Source organism: Microchirus variegatus, assembly GCF_963457635.1.
Source record: "Microchirus variegatus genome assembly, chromosome: 4".
Classification (NCBI taxonomy): domain Eukaryota; kingdom Metazoa; phylum Chordata; class Actinopteri; order Pleuronectiformes; family Soleidae; genus Microchirus; species Microchirus variegatus.
This window is the reverse complement of record NC_139805.1, coordinates 25,297,406-25,319,231: the sequence shown is the minus strand read 5'-3', so window position 1 is coordinate 25,319,231 and position 21,826 is coordinate 25,297,406. Positions and strand designations below refer to the sequence as shown.

General features: G+C 39.1%; 1 protein-coding gene across 1 annotated transcript in view; it reads right to left on the bottom strand.

The window, feature by feature from the left end:
- The window catches only part of naaladl2 (N-acetylated alpha-linked acidic dipeptidase like 2), a gene marked incomplete at both ends in the record, with an annotated part of 253,223 nt that overhangs the window by 12,909 nt on the left and 218,488 nt on the right, over nt 1–21,826 (bottom strand). The window contains one exon of the mRNA XM_083888090.1: nt 17,713–17,806. Coding sequence (XP_083744216.1) covers nt 17,713–17,806 — 94 coding nt within the window. The remainder of the gene's footprint in view (nt 1–17,712; nt 17,807–21,826) is intronic.

Here is a 21,826-nt window from a genome sequence, read left to right as displayed (position 1 = left end):
TAAAACACGTGTGGGTGTCAGCAGAGAGTCTCAGAGATTGTCTCGAGTCATCTTTCTCAAATATGAGAGCGTGAGAAATTATCATCTCATCTGATGAGAGGAGCTCAGGACATTCAAACCTCAAGTAGGCTCTGGTGACACTGACCTTGTTAACTTAACACACGAGGAGACAAGTGGCACAGTACGACATGTCTAGACATTTACTGAAAGAAAAAAGAAAACATCTGAAGGTCGTTTTGAATAAGCTTTTCTCTCTTAATGTCTACTTATTTAAATTCAAAATGTCAAATTAATGACATCCAAACCACTGGCTCTAATCAGCAGACCTTGCCATGTGATTATGTGTCTTTGAATCAGAGACACGCAGTCGTGAGCGTGACTCATCGGCGATGCAGCGGGGACAGAAATAGACAAAGGGAACGCTCCTCTCCTACAAATTTAAATGGCTCTGTCTGCTCACAGCCAGCTGGGACTCATGAAATATTGTTTGATTGTTGTAATCCATCACATCTTGTGACACGCAGGGACCTGTGGGAGTGTGTTTGTATTTGGCTGTGCAGTCGGGGACTTGGCCTCATGTGATATAAGCGACAGGCAAGAAAGAAAGAAAGAGAGAGAGAGAGAGTGAAGAAAGAGTGAGAGCAGAGATTCACAGCGATCCTTTACCTGTAAATGTCAGCTCATGGGTAATTTGTTCATTTTCACAGATTCTTCTTCTTCATTCATGCTGGTACAGCGTCTAAATCCTCATGGAACCTCAGGGCCCTTTAAGGCTTTTCATCTTTTATTTATCTGTGTTACTGTGTGTTGCATGACATTTTGCTGAAGGTTTGTACTTTAAATTATATTTTAAAATGTTGACTCACCTTAAAGAATGACCACGGAAACCCCCTTTTTTATACATGCATACCATGTTATTATGCATTAATTCTGAGGTCATCTGGTTTACATGGATGTAACTTTCCTGGTAATTTCCCATTAAGGTCCCATTAATCCAGGCTTGACAATGACACTGGATGTGGCCACTTGTGGCTTGGGCCAATTTAGAGTGTCCAAATAACAATGATCAATGGAGATTAAGTACCTTGCTCAGGGGTACCCTAGCCCTTGACCTGGTGGGTCTTGAACTGGCAACTCTATAATTTTAAGCCCAAGTCTGTGCCAATTCAACAAGTGTCATTGTATGATAAATGGTCAGCGGAGGTCTATTCAGGAAATAGTGAAAATGATTAACTTAACTTTTTTCATGATCAGGATCGATGTTGGAAAATAAAAATAATAATAATAATAATTTAAGGTGAAAAAAACTGTTGCTTGATTGTGGTTTACACTATGGGACGTTGTTGGCAGTAAATGGAGTAAATGACACTATGCAGAAAGTCGTGAAGCAAAAAAAAAAATTGCATTGTGGAAAATCTGTGAAATAATCCATGCAAAGTAAAGGTTATCATTGTGTAGTTTAATCATATTTTGTGTTTTTAAAATTACAAATTGTGTAATTGCATATGAACGTCTGACATTTAAAGAATTCCATTATTAGTTTTGTTGGAGAGGGTCAGTTTTTAGGGATCGCAATTTTTTTGCGCTCAAGGTGAAGAGTGTTACTTTTTCTATATATGTGTATATTAGCTTGTTGCTTGTGTGTATTCTGTGTTTTACCAAAAACACAGAAACAAATCAGTCCACACACATGGTTTTCACCTTGTACAATCTAAACACCTTAGTGGTAAAAACTATGTGTGTGTAACGATGTGTTTATTAAGGTGCCTGGCCTTGGTTTCACCATGAAACATGATGTGTTTTTCTATACACACATAATATGTGTATGCAACATATTATGTTGCATACAGCTGGAGACTTAAATAAGATTTCAATTATTTCAAATAGTATATAAAAAAAAACGTCAATCAATATGTGGCTGTGAAAGTTGACAGCGTCACCATGAGAAAATCAATGTCGGACAAACACTAAGATGTTTCAGTTCATCATTTAAATGTGTTGATAGAATCGGTCTTGAGCAGGCAGGAAAGCATTCTATTAGAATGTAATAAGATAATAACACAGGCAGCATCAAAAATAAACACGCAACTTCATTGTTTTATTCTATTAGGCTTATATATAAATTGCATCATTATTGTCTTGGAGTGAGATCACAGTTTAATAATAAATGGTCATATTTTCTCCTGCAGAAGCACTTAAAGGTGCATCGTTTTATATTTGCAGCCGCTGTATCACAGTTTACATTTTGGTTTGTTTGGCTTATTAGGAAGAACAAAAAGAAAAAGGTCACCTTTTTTTTTTCAGTTTTTCATCTTTTGTTTGCTTGAATAGAATACGTGTCTCACACAATGAGATGGAAATTACACATTAAGACACTTCCAGGATACACAGAGCTACAATCCCTGGCTTTCTTAACTGCCAAACAACCTCCCTGCATTTAGAAAAACTGTCTTTTTCTTTGTCTAACTTGACTTGTTCCTCTTTCAATGTCAGATGAAGATTTGTGAATGGTTGTGTTTGTTTGGGGATGAACTTCATACAGGAACACCCGCATCCACCATAATTTGGATGGTAGCAAGGCCTTGATGAGGAAACAGTGTGGGTGGAACAGATTGATCCAAATATCGATGGCACTGATGCCAACCGTGCTATTGGAATCAATACTAGCATGCTGGGTTTTATACTTTAGTTTAGTTTCTCAGTTTCATCAAAAGGTGCAGCTTTGCTCCTCCTCTCCTGCTCTGTGTTGTTGTCGGGTCATTTGACTTAGGGATTGAGAGCATGATGCCAGAAAGAAAGAAACGTATGCACTCTTAGAAATAAGGGTTCCAAAAGTGTTCTTCTACAAGGGTTGAGGTTCTACCTGGAGCCATTTGCTTCTGAAAAACCCTTTCCCGAAGAAAGGGTTTTTTGTTAGAAAAACTGCAAACTGCAATGTGAAGATGGAAGGCCAATCACTTCTGCTGCAGCACTGTCAAATCAAAAGTTAATTTTTAACTGATTCATCTGTCGATTATTTTCACGATTAATTGTTTGGTCCATAAAATATCATACAACTTTGAAAAATGGAAATGACAGTGCTCTCGAATGTCTTGTTTGGTCCAACAAAAATGATTCAGTTTGAATGATTTCTTTGTTATGTGGAGCAAAGAAACGAAGAAAATATTCTCATTTAAGAAGCTAAAACAATCAGAAATCTTGTTAATATCAGGGAAAAAAAGCTTCAAACCGATTAATCGATTGTCAAAATAGTTGATGATTAATTTAGAAATCAATTCAAAGAAATCGATTAATCAAGTAATTGTTTCAGCTCAAATTTGAACCAATATTTTTGCCAATTTCATGTTGGGCAAATTCAGTAAATCAAACTATATACGCAATAATGGTTAAAAAAAATATGGCAATTGTTTAATCAGATTTATCTTGATTGATCATATTGATGGTTAAATGACCACAAAAACCATGACACAACAATACTCCTTCCTTCATTAAAGTACAAAAGCTGCTTTTGTAAATAAAAAGAATGATCGTCGATATTGGCCATGTATTCACTTCTGTCAGAGAAATACCAAACTGTGTGGTGCTGCACACCTCAAGAACAGAGCTCCTTATAAAAAGGTCAAATGTATTAGCACAAAACAATTCCTCTTTTACAAGTTTAAATAAAATTAAAGGAAGCAATAAAACACACAAACAAAAGTCACTAAATAAAATGAGTAAAAACACAGCAAAGGAAACAACACATAAAAAAAGATGAGGAGGAACAATAAGATAATAAAAGAGTAATAAGAAATAAGAGAAAATAAATAAAAGTTCAACTGGTATTAAAAGCCAAAACAAATAAATGGGTTTTTAGCAGAAACTTCAAACTTTTGAGTGTGTGTGCAGACTGAAAATAGTCAGGCAGACTGTTCCTGTTCCTGTTCCTGCCACAGACGAGACTCAGTCCCCTCAAGTTCTTAGTCTGGAACTAGGAACATCAAGGAAGCTGCGATGATGTCGACCTCAGCGCTCTGACAGGAGCATGATGGTGCAACAACTCTGTCAAAACAGAGTGGCGCGGTATTTTGCGATGATTTAAAAAAAACAAGCATGGACATTTTGAACAGGATCCTGTACGTGACAGGAAGCCAGGGTAGTGATGACAGAATAGGGGTGATGTGTTCGTGTCGTCTCTTCCCCGCCAGCATTAAGAAGAGGACGACTGATCTGGAGTCTGTTTGCAAAAGTAGTTTCTCTGTGAAATGCAGCTTATGTAAACTGAGCCTGATTATTTTTTGGTACGGTTTCTGCATTCTTGGTGAACTCCATCTCTGAACATCATCAGAAATTAAGTTTCTTCCAATAATCTATTCATATGGGCACCAGTGTCTCAGTGTCTCTCCCAGCTCTGAAAACAGTGTGTTTTTTACCTGTCTGTGGACAGCTCTACTGAGAAACTACAGTAAATGAATGCAGATTTATGTCAGATCAGACAAGACCAAAGGCAGTTTTATATACAAAGAGGAAAGAAAGGAGAATTGTGATTAGGAAAGTGTTGAACAAAAGGCTTTTTAGGAGCTTTTCAATTAGCCCATGTTGTTTGATCTGAGGCCTGTTCATGACTGCTGGTCATGAATACTGCAGTGCTTCATGCTGGCTGTGAAGAATCCATTAAATATCACTAGCTCTCTGTCAGGTTTCTAAAACAGCCACAGACCACACACACAAACACCCACCAAGAGCCATTTCACACCCAGCAAAATATACTCTCAGTAATCTTTCAATAGAGAACCGGAATACATGCATCGCTAAGCGCCCATGTGTGGCTTCAACACCTTGTGCCTTCACTTATCCGCACAGTATCACTGTTCTCCAACACGCTTTCCTCTCACACATCTGTAGAAATGAGGTTGACACTTCAAGCCACACAGTGGCGGCGCATGTACGGAAGAGTGTTAGGGCCACATGTAAAAAAAAAAACCCCAAAAACAATTGAAAGAAAGAAAAAATAAATAAAAGAGCATGAAGTCTGACATTTAAGTCAGAATTATGCATTTTTCACCCCTCAGAATTCTGACTCTTTCTTTAATATCAGAATTCAGAATTTTTCTTTAATCTCAGTATTCTGACTTTCTCTTTAATTTCAGAATTCAGATTTTTTTCTCAGAATTCCACGTTTTCATTTCATCTCAGAAATCTGACTTTTAATCCCAGAGTTCTGATATTTTTCCACAGAATTCTGACTTTTTCTTTTAATCTCAGAAATCTGACGTTTCTTTAATCTTAGAATTCTGACTCTTTTTCTCATAATTCTGATGTTTTTCTTTAATCTCAGAAATTTGACTTTTCTTTACTCTCAGAATTCTGACTCTTTTTCTCAGAATTCGTGCTGTTTTATTTATTTTTTTCTTTCTTTCAATTTGTGGCCCAAAAACTCTTCCATATGCTTGTACTGTTGTTAATCAGTGACATAATTGAATACGAGTGTCATGGAGTGTGTCCAGATGATTTTCTGAATCCATAAAAAAAAAATATATATATATATATATATATATACAGTATATATATTGTTTATTGCCAAATGCTCGACCAAACATCTTCAGTTTTGTCAGTGGATATAATATGGAGCAGCTCAGGACTGAGGCGAAACAAAACACAGGACAGGACTCAACCAAATAACACACCAGGAATTATTTAGGCCACATGATGTTTACCCATACACTGACACACACATACACACACATGCACGCACACACACACACACATCAAAAAGTATTTATTTCACTGTCTCCCTCCTCCACTCCCTCATCTTCTCTCTCCTCCATCTGGTACCTCTGTATTTTTAACCAGTGCAGATAAAAGCTCTCTCCCACCTGTTTTCTGCTTGAACAGAAGCTGCTCGCTGCAAACGCATTGAGATTATCCGCACGTTTCACAAAGTCAAATTTATAACTTAAAGACATTTATAATGCCACCTGGAATTAAATTTAATACCAGTTTAATAACCACAATAAAGAAGCCCAAATCTGTCACAAGCAGCCTTCCTGATTACACACAGCTGATGAAAATAGTAAAACTAAACGCAAGCATCAGGAAAATAGCACTTGGGGATGAAGTGTATATGCAATTGTGTTATATAAAGCAGATGCATTAGTCATTTCCCATTGTCATATTTTTTTTAACGGCTAAGAAATGAGCGATGCCCAACTGCGTTCCCATGTTGCTTCTTAAAGCGACACAGTTTGAGATGGTTTTTCATCTTACTTGTCCTATTTTAGAACTTTGCACTGAAATATTAACATAGTTAAAATAAAAAACATGATTTTGGGGATTAAAGCGGCGATAAACTACTCTAACGTCCCTCGCGTGTTTGCATGCCGTTGTTTTTAAGATGCAGCTAGTAAGGACACTTATTTTTCCTCAGAGCTAGCTAGTACTTCGTCATCGTTACATCCGAACTGTGATACAGAATATGACAGTTCCTTTGTTACTTTAACGCTGCAGTGTGTAACTTTTAAATATAGATGAATGTCTGTTGTCTACCCATTGTGAAATGAGATCAAAGTGCTGATAAAAGCCCTGTTGATACTCACGCAAGACCCCGCAGCACGGACCTCTGCAGAAGGTGTGCAGCCTAAAAGCTATCTCTATCAAAAGGTGACTTCAGTAGAACTTGAAGTTTTCTTTAAGCACTACACGTAAGTGGAAGTACTAAAATATAGTGCTGTGCAAAAGGTTAAGGCGCGTTGACGCATGACGCGTTTCCAAATAGCGCATGACGTAATGTTTACATGGGGACCGTATCTATGTTCCCCGGGTCCTATGTTGCCCGGGTCCTATGTTCCCCGCTTTTTATGTGACCGGGGAACATAGGACCCTTTCTCTAACCCTAATCCTAACCCTACCCTTTTTCAAAATAGGACACATAGGACCCGGGAAACATAGGTACGACCCTAAATGCCCCAACACCGGAGTCCAGGCAACGTTTACCAGTTAGCTCCGTTAGCTGCATTAGCTCCTTTTAGCGCCGTTAACGCGCTTGCAGTCGAACTGGAGCGGTCTGTTTATTAAACGAAAAGAGCAGCGCTACAAATGACCAGCGTACCTGTGTACTGTGTATGTGTGCCTCTGTTTTTAGGTTTACTTTACAGACTCATTTTAACAATCCGGAGTCACCTGAACATGACGTCACGCGCGTCTTTTCCCAGTCAGTCGCCCGTTAGCGCTGACGCCATTAAACGCTGTTGACGCGTTAACGTTGGCGCAATTAAACACCTTTTGACGCGTTAACGATTGACAGCACTACTAAAATATTCAAATTTTTTGGGATTTTTTGGTATTACAAGTAGTTTAATTTAATTTTAAAATGTACTACTCAAGTACTGAAAGTAGAAATGTTGTATTATGATAGCCAGCTAGATAACGTTAGCTAGCTGCTAAATGAACACCGCAGCATGTCAGGAACCATGGGTAGCTAGCTACTTTGCTGTGTAATGTATCGGAGTAAAAGCATCAAACTCATTGACAATATGTAGTGAAGTACGAATAGAAGTATGAGAAAAAAAAATCCAAAGTACAGATACAGCATTTGAGTACTTAAATATATTAGTTCTACTTCATTACTATATATCATTACTAGTACTATCTCTGCGAATACAATCAATACAAGTCATCAAGTCATGGCAGTCAACAAAATTTCATGGATGGAAATAGAAATAAATAGATATTATTCAAAAAGTGAAAGCAGGTTTACACAATGAAACAAATTGCGCTAATGCAGTAGAAAGGAGGAGTTTACCTTTGACAACAGATGACCGGTTAACATTAGCCGCGCTGCTGGGAGAAACGTGTCATTCATGCAAAGTAATTACATGCTTTGTGGACAAATGTGACCCGCCACGGACCAAAAGGCAACAAGTCGGCCGAGCGCAAAACGAGAAAAACAGGAAAACGTTTTTTTTTTTCCAAAATTAGGGATTTTCGTTTTTTTCAAAATTACACAAGTTGAAGTTTTGAAGAAGCCACTACATGCTTCAAATCACAGTATTGTGGGTCTTAAAACCATAAACTTTGTGTTTGAATACAGACGCACATAGTGACGCTGTCTTTTAATAATCCACTGTGCGTTTCATAACGCCGTTTGGGTACATTGTTATTAGCTAGGCTTGCTTAGCTCGCTAGCTCGGTACTGTATTATTACAATGAGAATGATGCGCACATCGAAACTTTTGTTTGGTCAGATGAGCGTATTATAAGCCGTAAGAGGAGCATGTCACGGCCCTCTTTGAGATTTTGTACACCCGCAGGTTCAGTTTGATAATTCAAATGCTTTGAGACGAAACTCCCGTGTTCGAAACCTAACATTGCATTGAATGATGTGTGAATGCCACACCTTTGCATGCATGAACCACACATGATTAACACAATGTGTAATGAACGTGTTAATTACACGTGCAATTCATGCACATAAAGGTGTGGCATTCACACATAATTCAAGCAATACTACTGATCAATCTATACTGATTCAGTGATAAAGTGCCTGTTAACATGAACCATGATCTGAAACAAGTATTTTGTTATTTTTTTTCAGAATCCTGGGCATAAGGATTGGCATGTGAAGTTGCTGCCAACCCATGTGTCCAAGGCCTCAGTGTGGCGTCAATACATGAGTTCGGCTAAGGCTCTTGGTATGTGTATAAATTGATTTCTATACAATAGCCAAATGCTTATATAGACTGCAATATGTAATGTGTAAAATGTGATTTTTTTGGAAAAATAAAATAATTATTTTAATTGTGGTTCTTGCTGTCAACAGGTAGTAGAACACAGCTCTCCTGAAAGTCGCCTCAATATTCCGCAGCTTGTTGGAACGGCAGATGGCAGAGTGATAGTAAAGGCCATCGACTGGCAGACACATCTGAGTCCCTACTTTCGAAAGCTCCCACAGATCAAGAGTTATCAGCACTTTAGGTATTTATATTCAAAATTCTGCATTTTATGAATAAAAATATCATGAATGAACATAATAGTGTTCCATGTGAACAGTGAGCCATGTTTGAAATATCCTGTTGTGTGCTTCTATTCTGTCACAGCTTTGATGCCAACAGACCAGGTGTGGTGCTTGCTCAAACTCACAGTGATGCAGAGCCTATCGAGTTTCAGCTACTGCGCAACCCAGGAGTTCTGCCCCCTGTTGACAGTCTTCCTGTCCTGGCCCCACCTGGACTGACCATGGACAGGCAGACGTATCTTTTTGAAAAAATCAGGCCTTTCTGTTCTGATGAGGCAAAAGACTTCACATGCCCAGCACCAAAGGTTACAGCACAGAAGAGTAAGCAGAAGAGGGTGCGTTTGTGATGTCATCATTTAGTCCGCATATCAACTGTGATGGACAGAGTGGGTACAGCCACATTGTGGGGGAGGAACTGGTATTGAAGATGATAATATAGTCCATGGTCTGGAAAATATTCCTTCACACACTTAGATATATTTTATTTCTTTATTTTAGTTCTATGCACCATATATCTGGAACAAACTCCCAGAAAACTGAAACTCTCACCTCTTTTAAATCAAGAGTGAAGACTTTTCTGTTTGCCGCTGCATTTCAGTAATTTCCAATACTGCACTGTAACCTCTATTCCTTATATATACTCTTGATTTTATTTTTTATCTTTTTATTTTATTTGTATCTAATTTATTTTTTAATCTTAATCTTTAAATTTTACCTGCTTGTTTTTATTTTGATGTTATATCTGATTTTATAAATGTCTCTTTTCTATGCTTTTTAATGCTTTATGTAAAGCACTTTGAATTACCTTGTTGTTGAAATGTGCTATACAAATAAACTTGCCTTGCCTTGCCTTGCCTTACATTGACATGAACTACATTCATTCCTTTTTTTTTTCCAAACTGCTACACTGTTACTGTCCTGTGGGCTAACAGACAGATGTCACTGACAGCTAGACTGGGTGGGGGGTTGTGACCATGTTAATGTCATGTAAATGAGCAGCTATTGGCCTGGCTCCTCAAGAAGGTCGAATCTTTCAGGCTGAATTTCTCCCTAAAGCAGTTTGAGGAGTGCCTACATTCAAATGACCACATCTTCCTCAAAAATGATCAGATGGACATGGGTTTGACATTGTTGGAAAGCTTAGATATCACACTTTTGGAATCTGTAAATAACTCCAAATGTCCCGAAGTAGACATGTGAACCCTTTTGCCATGGCTGGACACTAATGTTTGTGCATATTGGAAGTTTTTCCCGCCTTAGACGTAATCCTGGTTTTGCAAGCATCTGCAAGCGGCCCTGGTGTCATCTTGTCGCATTAAAGTATGATCTAACTTTGGAGCGCTTCTGCGTTCTAAACAACACAATGCATCATGGACGGCAGAAATGTTAGGCAAGGAATTGAGCCACTGGGAGACTAGACTAGAACCGCTTTTTCATTTCCATCCCTAGTGAGAATAAATAATGTGAACAGCGAAGAATAATTGGACCCAATTTTTCTTACTTATAATGTCTAAAAATGTCTTATCAGGAATGCATATAAACATGGACGCTGTCATTTTTCTATCACTTCATAACATCATTATACCAACAAATTTGAGCCACGTTGTACGCAGAAAACAGCAAATGCAGGTGATGGATGACAATTTAATGCACCGGCTCACAGAGCCAAACCTGACACCTGACAGTTTATGCTTGATCTCGAATAAATCTCGCCACCAGGTCCATTAGAAGGTGTTCCAGAGCTTTCAATCATATTTCCATCCTATCTTCCTGAGCAGATACAGTTTGCTGAGTCATCATGCAGTAATAGATTCAATTTAAACTTCGAAGGCAATGTTTGAATCCGTGTTGGAAAAGTCCAACATTTAACAAACTTTGAGCTCAGGAAGATGTGGTGATTGAAACTTCCGGAAAAGCCTATTTGTCATGACCCATGGATCGTCCAGTCGATTGTTGATGAAAAATAACGCTCAAATATAAGTGCTGGGGTACAGAAGGTAGTATTTAAACAGTGGGGGCAAATACATCTGCTGGTGTTTGAGCTGTCACTCATCTTCCCATATCAAAACATAGAAATAGAGAGTGTTGCATATTGAACCAACACAGCTGTAATAGTTGTTCAAGAGGCAACAGAAAACTTTTGTGTCCCTTGCGGTTCCAGATGTCATTAATGTTTATTACATTGCTTGGTTGAATAATTGAGTCCATTACTACGTTCCGCCATCTGCTGATTCTATGGAGCAGACCATTGCGGGGGAGGCTGTTTTTGATCATACAGTGAACCATGTATCAATCCACGTGACCAATCTGTGCGAACACATTGGCGAAGCTCTGGCAAAACAAAAACATGTTCACAGAAATTTAAAGAAAGAAGAAACATATTTTAGTTCCTTAGCAAACAGCTCAGCTCAATATACTTTATCTTGACAATACGATCACAGTGTTAGATTAATGTTAGACAATGTCCGTTTTACCACATTGGAGTTGTTTAATTCAGATGCATCTCACGGAAATATACCAATCTCTTCAAAGCTCTTCTTCAAAAGTCTAAATTAGTTTCTTAGCCCTTTCATTTAGCCACTCAAAGTGTGGGGTTGTGTTTTTATCAGCAGAGATGCTGCCCTCTGCTGGTATTTACTTTTTTTTCTGTCAAAATAAATAAATAAAAAACATCTATCTCGAGTTTCAAAGTCGAGATCTCGAATATGAAAAAAAAAATGTCATAATTTTTTGGAAACTCAAGATTTTGACTGAAACTTTTTTTTTTTTTCGTCTTTTTTTTTTTCTTTCTCTCATGTCTTCGGGGGCTCTGTATTTCTGGGTGGAACATTTGGCCAGTTTGTAGGGGCAGCAGACGGGCTCGGACAATCATGTTACAGTCGGGCAGGTATCAGAAGTGGCTGTATGCGATATCGCACCTATGGGATGCTACTTTAGAGTAGGTGTTACTCTGTTTAAATATGCCTGTCTACGAAAAGCCATTCCAGCCATAGCGTTTAATAAGTATATTGTCTGAGACTCTGTGCTATTGGTAGCGAGTAGGGGAGGAGGAGCCAACTGTGTCTCTACTGTGTGTTGTAGTTGAAAACAACACCGACCAACAGTTTTCAGGCCGTGCATTGTTGTGATTTGAGGGCATAGCTGGAATGTGTCAGTTGTATCTAGATTTTTCAGATTTGCTATTAGCTTTAGTTTAAAGTAATTAAATTGATCACAATCTGGATGTAAAGAGAGTTTATTGTACGAGCAGATGAAGTGGGAACCAGTTAAGTAAGACATGTAGACAAACAAAAGTGAAATACTTTTCATATTGCAGATCAGTAATCTTAACAATTCCATCGCAACAGAAAACCTGACTGACGCTCTCATATATGATGCTGCCAAATGAAGGTATAATTGTACGTTGTGATTTGCATCTTGGCAGGATGACAAAGCCTTTTAGCCCTGATGAAACGACGCTGCCGTCGTGGCACTGCTCTCCAAACTCTGCATGAAAGTGAAAAGTTGCCAAGAGGGTTTTTTTTTTTGCTTTGATGCCAACGCAGTGGATTTGAGTGGAACAGATTCTGTCTGGAACACCACAGACATGGGAGCACAATGAGGTACAGAGAGATGAAGACACGGACGTGGAGACTACAGGCAGGTACAATCATCTGTCATCTCTCCCTCTCTCTCAGGTCATAATCCGTCCATTAGTCTCAGATGGAGAAGCATAACCACTCAATCTAAGCCTTAATGGGACAGCGCTTACATGCTTAGATAGAGCCACTGAACCTGAGCCACTGAGCGATTGCCTTAATGGTACAATGAATGAGACTTGGAGTTAAGGCCCTGATACGTGTGGTGGAGCCTTTTCTCCACCTCCACCACCATCTCTTTTCAATCTCTGATCTGGAGAGTGTGAATGATTGATAGATAGACTCATTTGATTTAGCCATGAAGAAAAAAAACAAAACAATTCTCTTATTGTAAATCCGGAGCTAATCTGGAACGGACTGACTTTAACACAGAACTGATTAACTATTCATTAAAGTCTGGACACTCTGGGGGAATGGTGGCGAGCATTGTTGACTCGCAGCAAGAATGTCACCGGTTTGGAAACCAAGAGCCTTTCTGTGTGGAGTTTGCATGTTCTGTACACTCTAAATCAGGGTTCTTCAATCCTGGTCCTGGGGACGATCCACTGCCCTGCATGTTTTAGAAGTTTAGAAGTTTCCTTGCTCCAACGCACCTGATTGGAGCAAGGAAACATCTAAAACATGCAGGGCAGTGGGTACCCAGGACCAGGATGAACCCTGCTCTAAATTGAACATAGGTATGAATGCGAGAGAGAATTCTATGTCAGCCGGGATCGGCTCCAGAAAGGGAATGAACGATAAATTCTTTGTCAGCTCCTGTACTCGTGGATTCTTAACACAATGAGAGTGTCGTTTAGTCAGGGCTCCTTCTACTTGAGAACAACAGGTGATGATGCAGAATGAGACTCCGTGACAAAAGACTTCTCACCAAACAAAGAGATCTTTATTCTGTTAAAGTTAAGTCCAATTCCAGTTCGCTTGGGAGAGCTTCAGCCAAATTCCCCAAAAGCTCTAACCCCCTGTGAGCAAGACCACACTTCTTAAAGGTTACCTGCTCCTCCTCCTATACATCACCTCCTGTCCATATTAGGTATTCGACCATCAGTCACCCATAGGGGACGCTCAAGCTATGCATCCACTATCTGGTCAACCGAAGACCATAAAAGGCCATGTTCAGGTACGACCTGCAGGCTTCCATCGTAAACATAACTATAGTGCAGGTGGACTCCTCTCCATCCTGAGGAACCTTCTGCTCCTTAATGCAATGAAGTGCACATCTTAAACATATTCAAAATAGAATCTTGCTGTGTTAATGTGTTCATGTAAGACACTTCAAGAGCAATTTGCTTATGCTGTAGGTGAAAACAGCACGCAAGGCTAAATGCACCCCAAAGCCTCTGTTGTGCATCGTCGTTAGAAGGTCATATTATTATTATTATAATAAGTACTTTTCAGGGACAGTTGTTGTTGGCATGCTGCAGGAGTATGACTGAATGAGCTGACGTTGCATCAGAAGGCCCAAGAGGGCGTACGGCTTCAAACTGGCAAATATTTGACGATGTAAATTTCCAGGATATTGTATTGAGACCTTGAGTCCCTTGTTGCTCTTATTATGCAAGTTGCACACTTTGAGAAACACATGAAACAATGTAAATCCTTTTATGTAACAAATACAACAAACTTTCTCTCAGTTTAACATGTAACAGTATCAACAGTTTTTATGATCACATACTTTTACTTTATCGTTACAACCATTTTATGTCCTATGTTTTATTCAATGTCCCATGCTTTTATCTTTGCACCGTAGAGCTTTTATGTCTGTTTCATAGGGCAGTCATTCCCACAGACTGGGTCAGGACCCACAGCTGGGAGTTTTTATTTTTATTTTTACATAATTAGTTCTCCAGCTTTTCACCCCAGATTTATTGAATAACACGTGCAAAATTAAGTTGTTTTGTATGTTATAAAACATATCTCATGGAAATGTCTGGCTTATCTATTAAAATAATATGATTAGGTGTATGCACAAACGTGCTCGTCATGATTTATATCGTGAAGTCGGGTCACGACTTTTTGCAATCTTTAAAAAGTGGCTCCACTTATGAAAAGTTTGTGAAACACTGCAATTTAGTGGCAATTTAAACTTCAATGTCTAAACAGACAATGAAAATAAAGGGAATTGTAATTCTGACACTGTGTCTAATTTAGCTTTGGAATGATTTTATGTGTCATAACCCAATAAACTCTGTGTGATATACACATCTGCTGTCAGGGTGGGAATGCTAAATTAAAGTTTCATCTTAGTTTTTTATGTGCAATTAAAACAAAGTATCTATCAGTCTGAACTATGTGAGCCACAAAAACTTATAATGCCCAAAATTCCCCTGTAGGCCCACAGTGTGCACTCATACAGTATATTTTATCATAAATTCAACCAAATATACATTTATATGATCTTCTTATTTCAGCCTCTGCCTTCAGGGGTCACCACAGTGCATCTGCCTCCATCTTGCCCTGTCCCTTGTGTCCTCTTCTGTTACACCAACTGTCCTCATGTCCTCCTTAACAACATGCATGAACCTTCACTGTGGTGTTCGGCAGCTCCATGTTCAACATCCTTCGTCCAATATAATCACTATCCCTCCTCTGCCCGTGACCAAACCGTCTCAACCTTGACTTCTAGCTGCTCAGCCTGAGCTGTTCATCCTGGTCACTCCCAACAAAAAGTCTCAGCATCTTCCATCTGTGCTTCCTGTCTTTTAGAGTTCTCACGACCATCCTGCAGACCTTCCTTTTCACTTTAGCTGCTACCCTTGCAAATGCAAATTGCATCATGCGAAAAGGACTTTTGGTCGTCAATTTAAGGATGAAGCCTCTCTTCCTGAGCCACTGACAGATGCACATGCTTTACACTAGGGGTGGGTTAAAAATCGATTCACATAGGAATCACGATTCTAATCATTCACGATTCTGAATCGATTGATAAACTTCAAAAATCGTTTTTTGAAAAACCACAAAGAACACCAGTTTGTGTTATTTGTGTACAGTTTATTTTTGTCACTTCTGGGAGTAAAAAGGCAGCTAGCTTAAGCTTTTATTGATGCAAAAGTTATTTTTGTTCAGTAAGTAAATGTGTGTGATCACATTATCACATTATCTTATACAAACTGTATTGTTTTGATGCCAAAATTTGCCTTAACACACGATGCATTGTATCAATTTTTGAATCGAGAATCGTATGAATCGAATCGTTTGAATCGAGAATCGTATGAATCAAATCGTTTGAATCGAGAATCGATTTGGAAACGAATCGTGACCCTAAGAATCAGAATCGAATCGTGAGCCACCCAAAGATTCACATCCCTACTTTACACGTGACAAATGATAGGAGAGAATCTCTCAACACAAATTGTTTGTATCTAAACTACTCATACAAACTCTTTTGATGACTAAAAGTGTGACTTTTAATGGACAAATTGTATAGGTGACCCCAAACATTTGAACAGTAGTGTACATGCAATGCAGTTGTTGTTTTTTTCACTAACTTTCCACACCTTGTAAAATATCACCAAATTCAGTTGAGGAGAAACAGATTTTAAGTTCTTCACCTGACCTTACATCACTTGACTGAACAGAGCTGAATATAAAGGAGAGCGAGGTTACACGGGGGAGAAGTTGATATTGAACGTTTGGTTTACATTTTTTACAAATGCGGGGAATCAAGGTCATTTAGCTGCAGAATCATGAGCGGAGGAATCGATAAGTTCAGCTCAACAGATGAAGCAACGATAAATCTTTGCAATGGTGGAGAAAGTCTATGTGTGTGTGTGTGTGTGTGTACATGAGACAGACTTTTATGCAGAGCTATAACTCATCTTCAGTGTCTGTACTAACATGAATTCATTGAAGGTAAACCCACAAGCCCTTACACCAACCTCAACCCAATTCTAACCCTAACCTAACCTGATTTTTACCTTCAGCTCTTTATCTTATTCCACACACTTGTCTATACCTTAACCTTAACTACTGTAAGTAATGCTGCCCCATATACGCATTCCTGCAGTGTAAACAAGTCATAACTGTATGTTGTAATCCATATAATGCTGTCTTTGGGAAAGTATTTGAGGGTGTGAACCACAGCAAGGGAAGCTCTGCTATCTCTAAAATGTCATGCAATAAATGGTGAAATACTGTCTGTACTGTTGGGTTTACATTTCGTGAATAAAAGGAACGCAATTTTTCTTCTCATACGTAGTACCACTTTGTGATTGACAAGTGTTGGAGAAATAAACACGACACCGACACCCGAGCGTTTTCTGTCTCAGTCCCATGCGGAGCCGCGTGTTGTTGTGCGTTATTTGCTCAGCGATGTAGCCCGTTTCCATTTGTACAAATTATATTATTATAGCGTTTTAAAGTGTTTCAGGGTTTGGAGGGCAGAATGTATATAATGTATAAATAACTGAGCTTCCCCTGTTTCAAAGACCACGACTGGCACTGGTTTGAACATCTTATAAAATAACTTTTGCTTACTTTGTAGGGCCCTGTACCGGCCCTTAAATGCTCATTGTCAAGCCGATTGTGCCTCGCGGTGACCCAGTTAGCTCTCTTTTAACGCTCTCTCTCCTCACTTCACCTTGTGTGGTGTACTGTGTGAGGGGCCTTGTAAGTGACATGAGTGTCTTGCCCTTGGCAGGGCTGCTTGGGGAGAGACACCGAGATAATATTACTGAAACTAACCCAACATCCAAGCCTTAACAGCCATTTTAAGTTGTGAGGACAAGAGAAAATGTGGGTTTGAACCACAATTTGTCCTCACAACCTAATAAAAAACAAGAATACGGCACATCCTGTGTCCTACAGTGTTATGGGTCGTCAATTGTTAATGTCTTACACTGTGTCCACGTGTCATTGTTGACAGATTCTGGTCCCGGCGTAATTTTTCTGGTAAACCGGCGTCTGAGTCTGCATCCAATATTCAGTCTCGTTTCGATGTTTTCTTTCCATTAACTCCCAAGACAAATGTGTGGCTCCCGAGCTGCTACATGCTCCACTGTGTTCACCACTATAGACCCCTTTGTACGCCCGCACACTACCATTAGCTGCGTTCTTGTCAATGTACCGTGACGACATTAGTGTTACCTTTGAGTTTGTTTTGTACATCCAGGGCGATATCCAGAGGGTAGAACGGCAGCACAGGGTCATTGACCAGGCGGAGAATTGCTTCTGCTGTCATCTGAAGAAACACAATGAAAGAGAAACTTCAGTTGAGCTTTTATTGTCAGTTTGATGCGAAGATAATGCAACACAAACGCAGTTGAGACTGTGGAGATGCTGGACCATATCTTATGTCGCAAATGTCATTGCTAGTTTCCAAGTGGCAGAGTTTTGTTATTTTATATTTATATTTAGCATTTAGATTCATTTAGATTTAACATACATTTATATTTAGCATTAAATGCTAAATATAAATGTATGTTAAATTTTAATCTAAATTTTAGATTAAAATTTAACATTTAGGCGTGACATTTAATATTTACATTTAACTATTTAATAAAGTTAGCAAATATTAAAGTAAATGTGCTCAAAAGTAAAAATTCACACCACTTTTTCAAACATTGTTTGCAGCTAAATGTGACAAAATGTTGCACTTATTCTCAGCATGAGCCGCTTTACATACGGCACCCCATAGTTGTGTAGGTAGCAAATGCGCTTGCACTCGTCAGGTGTGTGTATGTGGTTGTGTTTGTTTTAAAATGAGGTGTGGTCAGGTGCACTGACCAACAAAAACCTGGTCTTAAGTCAATGGCGAAGTATTATTATGCTTATATAAGCAGCGCATTAGATGCACCAACATCAAGTAATGCAGATTGAAAGTTGGTGCATTTCTTTATCCTTTATTATTTATATATTTTTATTTAATTATTTGAATTTCAGCTGCACGTCATGTGAGGCTGTGTGCTCCTGTCTCATCTTTATCAACGTATGGTTCTTGTCTTCAACTCCAAAACTGCCTTTGCTGCATTTCCTTTAAAGAGATTTTCAGGTCTTTTTGAGCTGCCTTGGCGGAGATCTGAGCTCTCTGAGTGCTTTTCTAGTTTAAGTTAATTTGAATTGGGTGCCTCGCTCAGGGGAACCCCAGCTCTTGACATGTCCTGGTATATGAACCGGGAAGCCTCGAGTTACAAGCCCAATTCCTTCCCTTCTGGCCACAGGCTGCCCCTTTGCAACAAACACACTGTGGACCATGTGCTTTAGATTAATATGTCAAATAATAATAATATAAATACAGATCATTTATCATTTTAAAAACTCAATCACTTTAGATTATGTTTAGCCAATTAGATCGTCCTCTGCTTTATCATGTGATGCACTCACTTGTATCCACCACCTTTGTTCAGAACCACACGGACAGGACATCAGCCGCCATGTGACAGGGAGTTAAATAAACGTCGGAGACACATTTGGCGTCGGCGCGAGCAAATGTTTATGTAGATCCCTGCTTGTTCTGGCTCCTCACACTGAGAACTCTGTCCAAATCACAGAGAGTCTGTTTGGCTGCGCTCTCACGGCGAAGTGTCGTCGCGGTGCAAACAGTGTCGCGGACCGAGACGCTCGCTCACACTTGGCGTGGTGTTTTTATTGCCGTACAACATAACCGTGCAGCTTAGTGTGCTAAAAACTCACAGCTGAGATTATTGATCGATCGATCGATCATCTCCTTCCTCACCCAGACTGTATCATCCTACTCACTGCAGTGCAGGAAACATGACTTTCTCAGTGTCACGCAATAACTGGACTCAACTTTATCAGCCAAGGGCATCACACGCATTATTCACACCGAGCTACGCTCGTTTTCACATGAGCTGGGTAAAAACTGGTATTTATTTATATTTTCACACAATAGTCAAGTAGTTTTGCTGATTTCACATTCATTTTTGAAATTCAGGAAATTATCTATTTGCCTAATTTACCATCATAATAGTCTGCATCACCCTGAACAAGGATCCGTTGAAAATATTTGCAAACCTCTTACGGAATAATTTTAATGATTTTTTGAAATTCAGGAAATGATCCATTTGCCCTGATGCACTTTGACAGTGAACTGACTTTCTGCTCAAAAACAAAAAGTATCTCGGAATGACTTTAAATTTACCATCATAATATTCGGCATATGTTCGTAATACTGTTAATATAGGTAATATATGTACAGTACAGACCAAAAGTTTGGACACACCTTCTCATTCAATGAGTTTCCTTTCTTTTCATGACTATTGACATTGTAGATTCACACTGAAGGCATCAAAACTATGAATTAACACATGTGGAAATATGTACTTAACAAAAAAGTGTAAAACAACTGAAAATACGCCTTTTATTCTAGTTTCTTCAAAGTAGCCACCTTTTGCTCGGATTACAGCTTTGCACACTCTCTGCATTCTCTTGATGAGCTTCAAGAGGTAGTCACCTGAAATGGTTTTCACTTCATAGGTTTGCCCTGTCAGGTTTAATAGGTGGGATTTCTTGCCTTATAAATGGGGTTGGGACCATCAGTTGTGTTGTGCAGAAGTCAGGTGGATACACAGCTGCTAATCCTACTGAATAGACTGTTAGAATTTGTATTGTGGCAAGAAAAAAGCAGCTAAGTAAAGAAAAACGAGTGGACATCATTACTTTAAGAAATGAAGGTCAGTCAGTCCGAAAAATTGGGAAAACTTTGAAAGTGTCCCCAAGTGCAGTCGCAAAAACCATCAAGCGCTACAAAGAAACTGGCTCACATGAGGACTGCGCCAGGAAAGGGAGACCAAGAGTCACCTCAGGTGCGGAGTATAAGTTCATCCGAGTCACCAGCCTCAGAAATCACAGGTTAACAGCAGCTCAGATTAGAGACCAGGTCAATGTCACACAGAGTTCTAGCAGCAGACACATCTCTAGAACAACTGTTCAGAGGAGACTGTGTGAATCAGGCCTTCATGGTAGAATAGCTGCTAGGAAACCACTGCTAAGGACAGGCAACAAGCAGAAGAGACTTGTTTGGGCTAAAGGACACAAGGAATGGACATTAGACCAGTGGAAATCTGTGCTTTGGTCTGATGAGTCCAAATTTGAGATCTTTGGTTCCAACCACCGTGTCTTTGTGTGACGCAGAAAAGGTTAACGGATGGACTCTACATGCCTGGTTCCCACCGTGAAGCATGGAGGAGGAGGTGTGATGGTGTGGGGGTGCTTTGCTGGTGACACTGTTGAGGATTTATTCAAAATTGAAGGCATACTGAACCAGCATGGCTACCACAGCATCTTGCAGCGGCATGCTATTCCATCCGGTTTGCGTTTAGTTGGACCATCATTTTTTTTTTTCAACAGGACAATGACCCCAAACACACCTCCAGGCTGTGTAAGGGCTATTTGACCAAGAAGGAAAGTGATGGGGTGCTGCGCCAGATGACCTGGCCTCCACAGTCACCGGACCTGAACCCAATTGAGATGGTTTGGGGTGAGCTGGACCGCAGAGTGAAGGCAAAAGGGCCAACAAGTGCTAAGTATCTCTGGGAACTCCTTCAAGACTATTGGAAGACCATTTCATGTGACTACCTCTTGAAGCTCATCAAGAGAATGCCAAGAGTGTGCAAAGCAGTAATCAGAGCAAAAGGTGGCTACTTTGAAGAATCTAGGATATAAGACATATTTTCAGTTGTTTCACACTTTTTTGTTAAGTATATAATTCCACATGTGTTAATTCATAGTTTTGATGCCTTCAGTGTGAATCTACAATTTTCATAGTCATGAAAATAAAGAAAACTCTTTGAATGAGAAGGTGTGTCCAAACTTTTGGTCTGTACTGTATGTTTTTAACACGCAATTTGTTCAGCATGTGAAGTTTTTAGATGTCATCTTTACATTCAAATAAAAGAAAGTGCAATAAGAAGCTGCTTTTTCTCTTACATTTTAATCACATGATTGAAAAATCAGTAGGTTAATTTTTATTATGGTTTGCCTTCCGTGCTTGTGGCCAGGTTCAAACAGAGATTTTGTGAAACCTAAAGTCAATGACATGTAACATGTTTTTCTTTAACTGTGTGCAATCATTTTTAACAGATTATTTAAATGTACAAATAATACAAGCTCAATAGTAATTTAATTGTAAAATACAGTAAAAGTAATTTTAAATATCAGTTTACACTGTATTTTTCCTTTACAGGGCAAAACTGTAAATTTTAGTGACAGCAAAAAGATGTCTATTTTACAGTAACATAAT